Source organism: Phocoena phocoena, chromosome 4 (assembly GCF_963924675.1).
Source record: "Phocoena phocoena chromosome 4, mPhoPho1.1, whole genome shotgun sequence".
In the NCBI taxonomy this organism is placed as follows: Eukaryota; Metazoa; Chordata; class Mammalia; order Artiodactyla; family Phocoenidae; genus Phocoena; species Phocoena phocoena.
The window spans coordinates 41,146,175-41,161,515 of NC_089222.1; the positions used below are offsets into that span (position 1 = coordinate 41,146,175).

General features: G+C 44.8%; 1 protein-coding gene across 7 annotated transcripts in view; it reads left to right on the plus strand.

The window, feature by feature from the left end:
- The first annotated feature begins 12,140 nt into the window (after positions 1-12,140).
- The window catches only part of SCHIP1 (schwannomin interacting protein 1), a 125,704-nt gene continuing 122,503 nt past the window's right edge, over positions 12,141-15,341 (plus strand). For 2 of the 7 annotated variants that reach the window (XM_065876831.1, XM_065876832.1), the window contains exon 1: positions 13,351-14,016. In XM_065876831.1, coding sequence (XP_065732903.1) covers positions 13,351-14,016 — 666 coding nt within the window. Of the gene's footprint in view, positions 12,195-12,652; positions 12,807-12,906; positions 13,116-13,332; positions 14,017-15,341 lie in introns of those variants that run through there. The other 5 variants (XM_065876828.1, XM_065876829.1, XM_065876830.1 and 2 more) reach the window with 5 other exon arrangements.

Genomic DNA, 15,341 nt, shown 5'->3' on the forward strand with positions numbered 1-15,341 from the left:
AATTAGAATTAAATTTTAAGAATAACCCAGTCCTGTATCCTTTCTCCAAGCAGATGTAGTGGTCAGAAAGCCAAATATACTTAGAAAGTAGAATCACTGGGATTTGGTGTCTTAGGTCTGGTTCCCTAGAAGCAGAGCCTGAGACAGGGATTTGGGTGCAGGTGGTTTATTAAGGGATAGACCTGTAAGGAAGTGAGAGCAGCAGGATGGGACAGGAGAAATGTCAAGTAGGATGTAAATCAGATGGTCTATCCATGGCCTGATGAAGGTGGAGGGATAAATTGCACTGTAGAGGATAGCTGTGAGCCTTCATAAGCAAATATTCACAGCAGCTGGGGGGTGGGTGTAGTGGCCAGGAACAGGGATCTGCTTGGAGTACTAACAGCAGTAAATATATCATCTGTTGACTGGAGGCAAGGCCCAGGTGGGGAGGGACAAAGATGGCTCACAGGTTTGTGGCTTGAACAAGTGAATAGATTCTTGTATATAACAGCAACACTCCCCTCATAGTACCAAAAATCTAAGATTATAGAATTGTGAAAAGATTCTTCATTTTACAAGTAAATACATTTTCCTTTAGCTTTTACTTTCTAGGTAAAAATAACTTCTTGACATATTTGCATAAGATCAGTTTTCCATTAAAAAATATATAAACTTTTAAAAAATGTTTGCTCTTCTAGACCTTTTCCATTTATTCTGCTTCCTGTTGAAAATAGATCCCAACCGGTTCTAGGACTCTAATAATTGAAGATTCACCTAGGTTCAATCCCAGTATTATGTTAGCTTTTAATGAAAAAGTAGTTATGTGTTGTTCTTATGTATTCATCCTTTACCCCAGAGGTCATCAAACTATGGTCTGTGGGCCACATCCAGCCTGCAATCTCATTTTGTATGGCCAGAGAACTAAAAGCTTTTACATTTTTAAAGGGTTACTTAGGAAAAAAAAAAAAAAAGTATATTCAACATGACTGTATGACTCACAAAGTCAAAAACATTTACTACTTAGCCATTCACAAAAAAAGTTTGCCGGCACCTACTTCCCATTCATTAGGACCTCATCAAACGTTTTTCAGAAGTTTGCTGACTCAATCTATATTTTAAAGGAAAATTTGATATTCAGAAACTTTAAATTAATAAGTGATTTATGGAACCATAAAATTATTTGTTTTATAAAAGGATTCATCACAGAATATATATACATTCTAGCCCATCTGAAAAACTATCTTAATGGACTTCTTTAACAAATTTAGAATCATTCATTTTAAGTAAAATAAATATGCATAATTTGTTCTCTGTTTTATAAAATATTCCCACCTGTTTTGTGATGATCGTAAAGAAATTGAAAAACACAAATAGATACAAAGGTTAAAAAATCACCTGTAATTTTGCCATCCAGAGTTAATCACTGTTAACATTTGGCTACATCTTTTTCTAGGCATATAACCATTTAATTTTTAAAATGTGGATCACAATGTATGTCTAATAATATACCCTCTTTAATTCATTTAATGTTATAATTTTCAGAAGTATCTTATTTGACTGCATTTATTCCACAGACTGAATATGTCACAATTTATTTAAATGCCTTCCCATTTTTTGACATTTAGGTTGAAGCTAATTTTTCACTATTGTAAATTCCACAATGAGCATCTTTATGCATAAATCTAGATCCTCATTTCTGTGTCCTTACACTACATTTTTAAGAGTAACTATTGTCTCTCTTCCCATTCTGTTCCTTGTCTTCCTTATAAACACATTCTTCTTCCTCCTAGATCTATACATGATAGGGCTCCTCAGGGCTAGAGATTTGGCCTTCTCTTCTCACTCTATTTGTCTCCAGAGGATGTCACCTATACCCAAGCTTTCAAATACCATCTATGTGCTGAGACTTCCATGTTTACATCACCAGCCCCAGATCATTCTTCTAAGCTCCAGACCTATATATCCAAATACCTTCATGTCATCTCCACTTGTATGTCTTATACCACCTCAAACAGAAAATGTCCAAAAAGGAGTCGATATTTCCCTTCCTTCTGCTCCCCTGCCCAAACTCCCTCCTCCTAATTGCCCAATTCAGTAGAGAGACATCACCTTTCCACTAAGTTCCCTACAATAACAACCTGGAAACCATCAGTGACATCTCTCTCTCCCTCACCACCCCAATCTATTCAGTCACCAGGCCCTGTTGAGTCTACAATCTAAATATATCTTTAATATTTCTATTTCACTCCATCTCCCCAACTCTCACCTAAGCCACAGCCATCTCTTTCCTGGACCACTATATTTGCTTCCTAATCAGTCTCTCTGCATCCACTCTTGTCCTGCTCTAGCCTTTCCCCACGCAATTCTCCACCATGGAGAAAGTTTCTAAAATGTCAGTCTGCTTTTACAACCCCTAAGTAGCTGGTAGGATGAAGATCTTCATGGCAACCTCTCCTCACCTTCCCACCTTCATTTTGCCACTTTCCCTGAACTCTCTTGCTCCGACCTAGTGGTTTCCTTTCAGTTACTCAATTGTGCTAAGCTTTTTTCAGCCTCAAAACCTTTGTCCAAGATGTTCCTTCTGCCTGTAAGACCCTTCCCTCCCTCTTCAGCTGACCAGTCCATCTCCTGACCCTCCCGCAACACACAACACTACCTCCATGTGCCTCTCGGTGTCATATCTGTCTACTTTTTGGTACTTATTATAAATTGTAATCTAACTTGTTCTATATTTTTTTCCTATGTAATGTCTTTTTCTCCCCTACAATGAAGTTCCATTTTGGGGCAAATAGTATTTGTCTCTTTCACCTCTATATCTCCCAGTGCCTGGCACGTAATAGGTGCTCAATAAACATTTGTTGAATTAACAGATCATGGAGTATGAACTTCGTAAAGACATTTAAAAGATATTATCACATAGTATTTCAGAAAGTTTGTATGAACCAATTTATAAGCCCACCAACAGTAGATGAGTGTTCCTGCGATCACACCCATCCTGACACCGAGTGTTGTAGTTCTAAATAATTTTTACAGGCAAAATTTTACCTCATTATGATTGAAATTGCCTTTCTTTGATTACTAGTGAAGTTGAACATGTTACACAAATTGATAGCCTCTCATATATTTTCTGTATTTTAAAATTCATGACATAATGCTTTTATTGAATCATTTTTGTTACAATAAACAGTGCCACCAAACCTGCTTACCTTCATCTGAAGGTCTGGACAGATCTAGGAAATACTCCTCCACAAGGTTTATGTTTAGTCATTGATGATTTCCCCTTACCTGGGATGCTCATGTAATTTATCATGGAAACTGGGACGCTTCTGAGAGTGAGGGAGGGTGCCATTAATAATTATGCCAAGACAACAGGTATAAAGCAGGACTGTCCTGTACAAGCCAAGATGTTTGGTCTCCCTAACTCATTTTCATATAGACTTAGAACTCTAAGGATGTAGGGCTCAGAGCAGAGGTCCAAGTGGTGATCCAGGGGTAAACTGAGGATAAACCTGCTTTTTGTTCTGGATTTTAACCCAGATGGCCCTGTGCTGTGCTGTTCAGTGATTCAGTGGCTCACCCTGTGACTTCCTGTTGTCCCTGCTGCCAACTTCACTCATTTACCTCACCTACCTGACCTGTGGAGGCATCTGATAATTTCATACAACTCTCCTTTCATGATGAGGCCAGTGGCCCAAAGAGCTACAGGGGCCACCTTGCCCATAAATGCAGAGCTGGTCGGAGGCAAAGCCAAGTCTCTTGGAAGAGTTCTCTCCTATCCCACCTCACCGCCTCCTTCTTCGCTTAGAGTGCTTCCAAAGTTATGTCAAGAAGTGACCAGAACAGAGTTTTCACTTCCTAGAGCATCCTGCGAGGATGTTCCTCTTGTACATCAAAGTACAAGGCACGCAGTTTCTGAGCACTTCGTCCCGTATCGGGTAATGTGCACGTGCGCTTCAGTTCCCATCACTTGTAACGCTTCCCTGAGCTCATGCAGTGCGTCTACAAACTTTCCCAGCTTTTCCTAAATGTCTTTTTTGTGGAATTTATACCCTTCCATAAAGCTCAAAAAATAAATTCAGAGTTGCTTGCAGACTTGCATTTTCAAGAATTGCGAGGAACTTACAGAAAGTAAAACCTGATGACAGAAAACTTCTGGAAAAAGATGGAGAGTTTAGACAAGTTGAATTTGTGTCAGTGCCATCCAGTCTGAGGTATGACTTGATTACGAAAAGAACAGCAGCCTTCCACTTCCAATCTTGTCAACAGAGAACAAATTTCCTATTGGTGGAGTTCCTAATAGAGCCTACGTGTACTGCTGGGCACTGAACAACTCCAGGGGGCGTCATTTACATTGCCATCTATGCGAATGGTGCCAAGTGGCCCCTCCTGGCAAGGACCTGTGGTGCAGTTCACAATCCTCCTGGCACTGTACAGGGCACATTCTGTGTGGCCATATGCTAAGGTCCTGACTGACATCCTCTGTGTGACTTTTCTCTGATAAAGATGCTGTCCCTTTGTCACAGTTACAGTTGCTTTCTTCACCAATGCCTACAGATTTTTCAGGGTAATCTTCATTTCAAACATGCATTCACCTAGTTTCTGTAAGTGCTGTAGTATTTGTCAAGCCAAGTGTCCTGGTTTCAGGTTTAGAAAATAGGTCATTGGAGCTCTCTTTTAAGGGCTGAGTTTTGCCCACATTTTGCTATTTCATTTTTATTGAGGAAAATGTAGGAAATAAATGCAATCTCATGGTTTGCTAGAGAATCAAAACATTTCAGATGTTAATGTTTTTTAAACTTTGTTTTCACTAAAATATAGCTCTATAAAAGGAAGAAAGAAAAAAATTATTTTAGGTGTGTATAGGATCCATCTCCAAAATATCTACACATACAGACTAATAAGTTAAGATCAACCCATTTGCTCTACAGAAATAAAGGAGAAACACGATGTACTCAACCTACCTAAGGGAGATAGACCTTGGTTTTGAACTAGTAGAGGAACCAACTTTGTATCTCCCAAGAAAGAAAGTGATAAAATGACACAGAGACATTTCCAAAGGGTTTTTAAGCTAGAAGAAGCCTTTCAGTGCATTCACTTATTCATTCATTCAATTAATTCGTACCATTTGCTTAACACCCTGATTATGAAATCCAGCCCCTTCATGCGGAAACTGAGGTCACAAAGGTGGTTAGAGACAGGGCTGGAAAGAAAGCCCAGATGTTCTATATCAAGGACACTTCACCCCATAGTGCTATTAAATATTCCCATGTAGTTACACTCAGGTGATGAAATAGGAGAGCATCTGTGTATTGCGTGTGACTTGCATGTAATTCATGTAATAAAGATAAAATACAAACCCCTCTGCGAGCCATTTCTTTATTACTCTAAATGCCACAAAAAAAGGTTCAGCGTTAGGGCTAATATCTTCAGAATTCATTTGGGAATTTTGCAAATATAGTAAATCTTTTTTTTTTTTTAACATCTTTATTGGAGTATAATTGCTTTACAATGGTGTGTTAGTTTCTGCTGTATAACAAAGTGAATCAGCTATACATATACATATATTCCCATATCTCCTCCCTCTTGCATCTCCCTTCCACCCTCCCTATCCCAGCCTTCTAGGTGGTCACAAAGCACCGAGCTGATCTCCCTGTGCTATGTGGCTGCTTCCCACTAGTTATCTATTTTACATTTGATAGTGTATATATGTCCATGCCACTCTCTCACTTCGTCCCAGCTTGCCCGTCCCCCTCCCCATGTCCTCAAGTCCATTCTCTACGTCTGCGTCTTTATTCCTGTCCTGCCCCTAGGTACTTCAGAACCTTTCTTAGTTTTTTTTTAGAATCCATATATGTGTGTTAGCATATGGTATTTGTTTTTCTCTTTTTGACTTACTTCACTCTGTATGACAGACTCTAGGTCCATCCACCACACTACAAATAAATAAATTTCATTTCTTTTTATGGCTGAGTAATATTCCATTGTATATATGTGCCACATCTTCCTTATCCATTCATCTGTTGATGGACACTTAGGTTGCTTCCATGTCCTGGCTATTGTAAATAGAGCTGCACTGAACATTGTGGTACATGACTCTGTTTGAATTATGGTTTTCTCAGGGTATATGCCTAGTAGAGGGATTGCTCGGTCGTATGGTAGTTCTATTTTTAGTTCTTTAAGGAAGCTCCATACTGTTCTCCATAGTGGCTGTATCAATTTACATTCCCACCAACAGTGCGAGTGGGTTCCCTTTTCTCCACACCCTCTCTAGCATTTATTGTTTGTAGATTTTTTGATGATGGCCATTCTGACTGGTGTGAGGTGATACCTCATTGTAGTTTTGATTGACATTTCTCTAATAATTAGTGATGTTGAGCATCCTTTCATGTGTTTGTTGGCAGTCTGTATATCTTCTTTGGAGAAATGTCTATTTAGGTCTTCTGCCCATTTTTGGATTGGGTTGTTTGGTTTTTTGATATTGAGCTGCATGAGCTGCTTGTAAATTTTGGAGATTAATCCTTTGTCAGTTGCTTCATTTGCAAATATTTTCTCCCATTCTGAGGGTTGTCTTTTCGTCTTGTTTATGGTTTCCTTCGCTGTGCAAAAGTTTTAAGTTTCATTAGGTCCCATTTGTTTATTTTTGTTTTTATTTCCATTTCTCTAGGAGGTGGGTCAAAAAGGATCTTGCTGTGATTTATGTCATAGAGTGTTCTGCCTGTGTTTTCCTCTAAGAGTTTGATAGTGTCTGGCCTTACATTTAGGTCTTTAATCCATTTGGAGTTTATTTTTGTGTATGGTGTTAGGGAGTGTTGTTATTTCATTCTTTTACATGTAGCTGTCCAGTTTTCCCAGCACCACTTATTGAAGAGGCTGTCTTTTCTCCATTGTATATTCTTGCCTCCTTTATCAAAAATAAGGTGACCATATGTGCGTCAGTTTATCTCTAGGCTTTCTATCCTGTTCCAATGATCTATATTTCTGTTTTTGTTTGATTCCAGTACCATACTGTCTTGATTACTGTAGCCTTGTAGTATAGTCTGAAGTCAGGGAGCCCGATTCCTCCAGCTCCATTTTTCTTTCTCAAGATTGCTTTGGCTATTCGGGGTCTTTTGTGTTTCCATACAAATTGTGAAATTTTTTGTTCTAGTGCTGTGAAAAATGCCATTGGTAGTTTGATAGGGATTGCATTGAATCTGTAGATTGCTTTGGGTAGTAGAGTCATTTTCACAATGTTGATTCTTCCAATCCAAAAACATGGTATATCTCTCCATCTGTTGGTATCATCTTTAATTTCTTTCATCAGTGTCTTATAGTTTTCTGCCTACTGGTCTTTTGTCTCCTTTGGTAGGTTTATTCCTAGGTATTTTATTCTTTTTGTTGCAATGGTAAATGGGAGTGTTTCCTTAATTTCTCTTTCAGATTTTTCATCATTGGTGTATAGGAATGCAAGAGATTTCTCTTAATTTTGTATCCTGCTACTTTACCACTTTAGCTACTTTACTACTTTAGCTCTAGTAGTTTTCTGGTAGCATCTTTAGGATTCTCTATGTATAGTATCATGTCATCTGCAAACAGTGACAGCTTTACTTCTTTTCAGATTTGTATTCCTTTCATTTCTTTTTCTTCTCTGATTGCTGTGACTACAACTTCCAAAACTATGTTGAATAATAGTGGTGAGAGTGGACAACCTTGTCTTGTTCCTGATCTTAGTGGAAATGGTTTCAGTTTCTCTCCATAGAGAAGGATGTTGGCTGTGGCTTGGTCATATATGGCCTTTATTATGTTGAGGTAAGTTCCTTCTATGCCTACTTCTGGAGGGTTTTTATCATAAATGGGTGTTGAATTTTGTCAAAAGCTTTTTCTGCATCTATTGAGATGATCACATGATTTTTCTCCTTCAATTTGTTAATATGGTTTATCACACTGATTGATTTGCATATATTGAAGAATCCTTGCATTCCTGGGATAAACTTCACTTAATCATGGTGTATGATCTTTTAATGTGCTGTTGGATTCTGTTTGCTAGTATTTTGTTGAGGATTTTTGCATCTATGTTCATCACTGATATTGGCCTATAGTTTTCTTTCTTTGTGACATCTTTGTCTGGTTTTGGTATCAGGGTGATGGTGGCCTTGTAGAATGAGTTTGGGAGTGCTCCTCCCTCTGCTATATTTTGGAAGAGTTTGAGAAGGATAGGTGTTAGCTCTTCGCTAAATGTATGATAGAATTCGCCTGTGAAGCCATCTGGTCCTGGGCTTTTGTTTGTTGGAAGATTTTTAATCACAGTCTCAATTTCAGTGCTTGTGATTGGTCTGTTCATATTTTCTGTTTCTTCCAGGTTCAGTCTCAGAAGGTTGTGCTTTTCTAAGAATTTGTCCATTTCTTCCAGGTTGTCCATTTTATTGGCCTAGAGTTGCTTGTAGTGATCTCTCATGATCCTTTGTATTTCTGCAGTGTCAATTGTTACTTCTCCTTTTTCATTTCTAATTCTATTGGTTTGAATCTTCTCCCTTTATTTCTTGGTGAGTCTGGCTAATGGTTTATCAATTTTGTTTATCTTCTCAAAGAACCAGCTTTTAGTTTTATTGATCTTTGCTATTGTTTCCTTCAGCAAATATAATAAATCTTTTCCCCCCTTCTTCTTACTCTTTATGATATAAATATTTCATTCACGCCTTTTCTCAAATGTTGCCTTTACAGATTAAAATCCTATAAATAGCACTGACCCCTAAGGAAGATGATCTCATCCATACCTTTAGGCTGTTATTCCAGACAGTTTCCTTTCCATGTCAAAATGAATACCCCAATCTCAGGGTGGCTACCTTCTTAAAGGATTTGTTTTGCGGGGAACTTAAGGCATCTAATTCATAACAATGTGAAATTCATTTTCTGAGGTGTCTGTACTCTTCCTTTAGACAATGAAATCCCTCAACTTGCTGATTATTGCTGAACTTGTTGACAGTTGAGGAGGCTGACTGGAGAACCTATGAGCAGAGGGGAACAGCTGCTCTTTCCAGCTGCCTTTTCCTCTGCATAGACATAAATACTGCCCAAGGAGGCTCTGCAGGGCAGGAGACAGAGAACTCATTGAGGTTGCTGCAAGGAGACTCTGTCTGATATTTTTGCTTAGTCAGTACATCTGTATGCATCTGGACCAAGGGATGCTGAGCTCTTAGCTCAATGACTGAGAGCAAGGATACTGAAGCCCATCTACCTGGTTCAAATCCTGGCTCTGCCACCCGGCTTTGACATTAGTTACTTAACCTTACTGTCTTCAGCTTCCTTACCTATTGATGGAGATACTATTTTTTTTATATATAGGTATTTTTGAGGATTAAATGTTACTATTAATAATTCCAGCAACAAATATCAAGTTCCTATTCCATTCCAATTACCATGAACAAGATAGAAATGGCCCCTTCCTTCATGGAATTTAGAGTACTTTTTCATACTAGGAACCCTGACCCATTTAAGGCTTGTGAAGTCAGTGGTGAAGTGTGACCACATTTTGTTTTCAATGACTTAGGATAGAATTTTACAAAATAAGAGTTTTAGGAAACTTTTAAAATATTTTTATATGTATGTGTGACCTGGGTCTTGATATAAAATGGATTTCTTGAGTCTAGTAAAGAAGATAAGAAATTAAACAGCAACCTGGATTCAGCATATGTGATAAGTTCAGTGAGTGTCATGGGAACACAGGAAAGTCACATGATCCCCTGTGTGTGGGTACAAAGAATCAGGGAAGCCTTCCAGGAGGAAGTGGCATTGAAGCTGAGACTTAAAGGATGAGTAGAAATTAACCAAAAGAAGTTGGGGGAGGTTGGGCAGGAAGCAGTTCCTTTAAGGGCAGTGAGGAGCCCTGGTGTGGGAGGAGGCGTGGGGTGGCGGTTGGTTAATGAAGGAAGGAGAGACTTGCTCAGATTTGCATTTTAGAAAGGCACTCTGGCTGCTTGCAGAGAATGGGCAGAGAGAGTAGGGAGACTGTTTAGTAATTTCAGGACACAGTGGTGGTCTAGACTAGGGTGGGGCCAGTGGGTATTGAGAGGGACAGGACCCTGGTGATTGCTGGGGAAAGGTGCTAGTCTGGGATGACACCCATCTGACTCACATGTCTGACATCTAATTTACAGAGTTTGCAGGGGACAAATCTAAGTCTGTAAGCCCCAAGCCCCTGACTTGAGGAACTGTTCCTGTAAACAGGAAGACAGGGCCTTTCAATCACTTTGCAAATCATCTCTCCATCCCGCTGCACATATCTGTAGACTGTTGCTGGCCTAGCAGTTGGCAGGGCTTCCTGTTCCAAAGTGGGACGGTTCTTGGCAGGAGATGGAAAGCTGGAAACAGAACGTGAACTGGGCTAGCCAGGCACCTTGCATAAAGAGAAAAGAAAAGAAAGGAAACCTGGCACTTTCCCATCTGATCCAGAATATCTGGTCAGAAAATAATTTAAAAGGACAGATAATTCAAAGATGTTTCTATTTGGCTTTGAAATGCCATGCATTTTTGGCAGTGGATTTACCTTGCCAAATGTTTTTCTAAGGCGTCATTTTGCATTCCCTGAACACAGACCATCTGGGCAGCAAAGGGCTGAACCAGAGCCCAGGAGGGAGTCTGGGTGGCTGGCTGAGGAGGTACTGATACTTGAAAATTGGACCGAGACCACAACTCTCCATTATCACCCCAGCTGATCAATACTTGTCTGTCTACCTCTGTCCTGCCACAGAGCAGGGAGCTTTTTCTGACCTAAGCCTTGCCAAGTCACATGGTGACTTGAAAAGCAGCTATCTAGTTCCCAGGACGCACCCAATGCTTTCTTCCCATATCTCTGAACACTCACAGGGCCACCTCTACTCCACAGGGGGGCAGCCAGCTGACCCAGGGCTCCACAGCAACCTCAAAATCAAACCATATTTGGAGCACGGGGCAGGCTGTTTACAGATGTCACCATAAAAGATATTTTAAGTTATAATCAGTCCTGTTTTATAGAAGGGCTGTAAAGGGGCCAGACCAGAAGGCCTCCTTTCCTGTTACTCATAAGATAGCTGCTTCCAGACAACTTAAGATTAGTTTATCTTCCCTGGCTCAAGCCTACCTAAGAGAGGAAAGGGTCGCACTTCACAGAAATCACTTAAACAAAGGGTCTCTCCCATTTAGGACCTAGAAGAAATGTCAGGGTGGCAGCCACTCCCTACTAAACAATTCCAAGCATTCCCCCATTCCTCCATCTGGAGGGTGCCAAGCCAGGGTGGTGGCCTGGTCCAGACTAGAATTCACTGGGAATAATCAGTAACAGTCCCAAATCTGGAAGTTCAAGGAAACTGGTTTTCCCCAATCTGTAGTAAAATTAAGCAGATTTTTGTTTCTTCTTTTTCTTAAAAAAAATTTTTTTGGCTTTATTGAAATATAACTGACATATAAAATTGTAAGATATTTAAAGTGTCCACTATGGTTAAAAAATATATATACATACACACACACACACACACACACACACACATGTTGTGGAAGGATTCCCCCCATCTAGTTACATCCATCACCACACATATTTATCTTTTTTTGCCTGTGGGAGGACATTTAACTTCTAAGTGCTGTTTTTCATAATCAGAGTTGGGTAACAGTTTCTTCACAGTAAAGTCTTAATCCTTAAAAGGTGCTCTGTGACCCATATCCGTTTTCCAAGTGTTGGTTATCTTTCCCTTCATGGAACCTTGTTCCTAAAGAGGACGAGCTGCCAAACTAAGGCCGGCGCTGTGTTTTGAAAAATCCAGCAGAGGTTTTTTTCGACTCGGTTACCTGAAAAATTTAGGAAGCCAAGCCAGCGTCTGTGCCAGGAGCTTGTGACCTGACACCCACCTCTTCCCCTCCTTTAATGTCCCCTTGATTGGAGGTGGCCAAAGGGGACTTTGGAGGCTCGCCCAAACCTTTAGCTCAGATTCCCCACCTCCATGCCAGACAGGAATCCCATCTCACACTCCTCCATTCCTCATACACACACCTCTCATAGGTCATCCTCGGCGTGCAGCCGGGAGGGGAAAGAAAACGTGAGCTAACGCAACAGGTTCCACCCACAACCTGAACTTACAAGGGAGACGGCCAGGCGACTGGAGCTGGGCGGTGGAGGGAGAGGAAGCGGCGAGGAGGAAGGTGGAAGGGAAATGATGGTGCATGACCACGAAGCACACGTCACTCGGACTCCCACATGGGCTTGTGTATGTGCGCATGTAGCGGGAGGGAGGTCCTGAAAGGGGTCACTTGGGGACTTCCGCGCGGGTTTGGGAGGCACCGAGCCTGCGCTTTGGGATGCGCGGGGGTTTAGGCGGGGTAATGAGCCCCGCAGAGAGGGCTTGAGGCTCTCCCAGGAAATATGAGTGTGTCTGGGGGTTAAAATTCACCACCCTCCCCAGGGCGCCGCCCCTACTAAGTGGTCCTGTCTGCGCCCCTAAAGCCCCGAGTCCCCTTCCCTCGGGCCTTTTCCCGGCCCCTCCAACGCGATCCCCGCCCGGCCTCCCACCCCAGCCTGCTTCCGAGAAAGCCGGGAGAGCGGACTGCGCCGCGCCCGGCAGCCTCTGGGCATGCTCGGTGGCGGGACCGGCTCCATGCCGGCAGGGCGCGTCCTCCCTCCCCCAGGGCGGCGGCGGCGCCTGCAGCTACGGCCGTCGCGCCCCGGCCCCGCACACCTTTGGGGGCCGCGGGGGCCACCCTGCCCGGCGGGAGCCGAGAGCGGCCCCCACCCCGAGCCTTCCGGCGAGCTGAGGAGGGGCGGGCCGGGGAGGCGCGGAGGCGGGAGTGAGCCCTCCGAGCTGCCTGCGGTTCCTTAGAAAGTAAAGCTCGGCTCGCCAGCGGAGCCGGGCTCCCGGCCGCCGGCGGGGGCGGGGCGGGGCCGGGTAGGGGGTGGTCTCGGCGCCCTGAGCGAGGTGCGAATTTAGTAGCCGCCCACCCTCTTCTCGGTCCCCGCCCCCAGGGAATTATAATTCTCTGGGAAAGTGTCTGGTTCTCGGAGAATCCCTGGGGCGGGGTGCGGGGGCGCGCCCGGCGCAAAATGGTTAAAACAAAGTCCATGCGCGCCCCGGGGTCCCTCTTATGGAAAGTCTACGTGCCGGTGGCTGGGCACCCCCTTTGCTGATTTGAGGGTTAGTTACCCGGAGGAAGTCTGCCTGTCGCAGGGGAGGGGATGGGATGAGGAAAGCCTCAGGCTGGTGCCGGCTCCCCCGCCGCAGGCCTCTTTGGGGGGCGCACCTCCAGCCAGGCGGGCACGGGGCTCTGGGCCGGGGCGTTCGCGGCGGGCGGCGGGCGGCGGCCGGAGCAGGCTCGGCCCGGCGGCTCACTCTTTCTGCCTCCTCCCCCCAGGATTACCGAGAGGATGGGATGGATCTAGGCAGTGACGCCGGCAGCAGCAGCAGCAGTAGCCGCGCCAGTTCGCAGTCCAACTCCACCAAAGTGACCCCTTGCTCCGAGTGCAAATCCTCGCCGTCGCCGGGGGGCAGCCTGGACTTGGTGTCTGCCCTGGAGGGCTATGAGGAGCCCTTCCCGGTCTACCAGAAGAAGGTGATTGATGAGTGGGCGCCGGAGGAGGACGCGGAGAAGGAAGACGAGGAGGAGCGCAGCGAGCGAGGGTACCGGGATGACCGCTGTCCTGCCCAGGAGCCGGGGGACGTGAGCGCCAGGACCCGCAGCGGCGGCGGCAGGGGCGCCACCACCGCCATGCCGCCCCCCGTGCCCAACGGCAACCTCCACCCGCACGACCCCCAGGACCTCAGGCACAATGGCAACGTGGTGGCCAGCCGGCCGAGCGGCTCCCGGGGCCCCCGCCGGGCGGTCCAGAAGCCTCAGCCGGCTGGGGGCCGGCGCGGTGGCCGGGGCCCGGCGGCCGGGAGCCTCTGTCTTCAGCCCACGGACAGCGGGACGTGCGTCCCGGAGGAGCCCCCGGTGCCCCCTATGGACTGGGAGGCTCTGGAGAAGCATCTGGCTGGGCTGCAGTTCCGGGAGCAGGAGGTGCGGAACCAGGGCCAGGCGAGGACCAACTCCACCTCGGTAAGTTGCCCGGGGTGCGTGCCCACGCGCGCACACACGTACACACCCCGCGCACAGCCCGCACGCGCCCTACCCGCGCTCCCGCCCAGCGGCGGCCCCATTCATCCTACCCCGAGGGTGGGTGCCGGGCAGGAGAGCCTGACTTATGCTCCCCTGGGGTACCGTTGCTCAGTCTCTGAGCTGTCCGGGTTTGCAGGATGGGCGGAGAGGAGGGAGGGGTAGCCAGAGGGCAGCGGAAAGTCGGGTTAGTGGAACCAGAGACTCATTTTAATGGAATTACTTATGGAGACGAGGTTGTGAGTCACTTGCCTGAAAATAAATCCGGGGAGATTTTGGCACCGAAGTCGGTGGCCTGTGTGTGGGTGATATTTCAGGTCGTAATAGTTGTGGCTTTGTCAGCCGTGGTGGGTGTCCCTTCGTTGCCACTAATGTCTCGTCCATATACGGGCTGTCCCTGCGCACAAGCACGCATTCGCCTGCCCACACCTCCGGTGAGGCAGCAGGGATTGTTCCCTCTTGGCGTTTGAGCGGATGCTCCTGAATTGTAATGGGTTGACCGCCCTCCTCTGAGATTTTTTCCTTTCTGAAACCCGATCTATTGTTGACCTGAGGGAACGGGTGAATTGACCTGCTAGGATGAGGGAGTGGTTCTTTCCTCTGTGGGCTGACTCACCCCCTCTCCGCTGAATCCCTCCTAGTTTTGATAAGCAGTTCCTTACCGGAGGCTTGTGCCTGAGTTCAGGAAACCGAGAGAGGGAAGGGTGCTGGAGTGGAAAAGAGAGAGAGAGAGGGAAGGAGGGATACATCTATAATAAGAAGCTCTGGCAGGTCCACACTTGTCTCATCTTTTTTGCCCCTGAGAGGAGAGCAGATAAATGACTTAAAAGAAAAGCATCATGAATGTAGCTCCCCTATTTATCACTGTTTTGAGATAAAGCAACAGTTGTAATTTGAAATCATTAATGAACGGATCCTAAATGGGGCTGAAGGGCATACAGTTTAAATGAGCTGCTTTCTGTGTGTGGCAGTGTGGGAGAATGCTTGCTTGCAGGTGTAAGTTTTCGGCTCCAGGGCCCTGGGGCTACTGGAAATTGGGTGCATGCACTTCTGACTTAAAGGGTAAGGACAGTTAATTGGCACGGTTTCTATCAGAGAGAGCCCTTGCCTGACAGAGCCCACTGGTTAGTGTCCCTTGAGAAACTACCTATTAAATTAACACACTCATTTTAATACCAGCTGTTTACCACGGCCACTCGCAGACACGGAATCTTTCCATTACAGCCAGTACTCTGTCTTGTACCTTGCAATTCAAAACATGCTTTTCC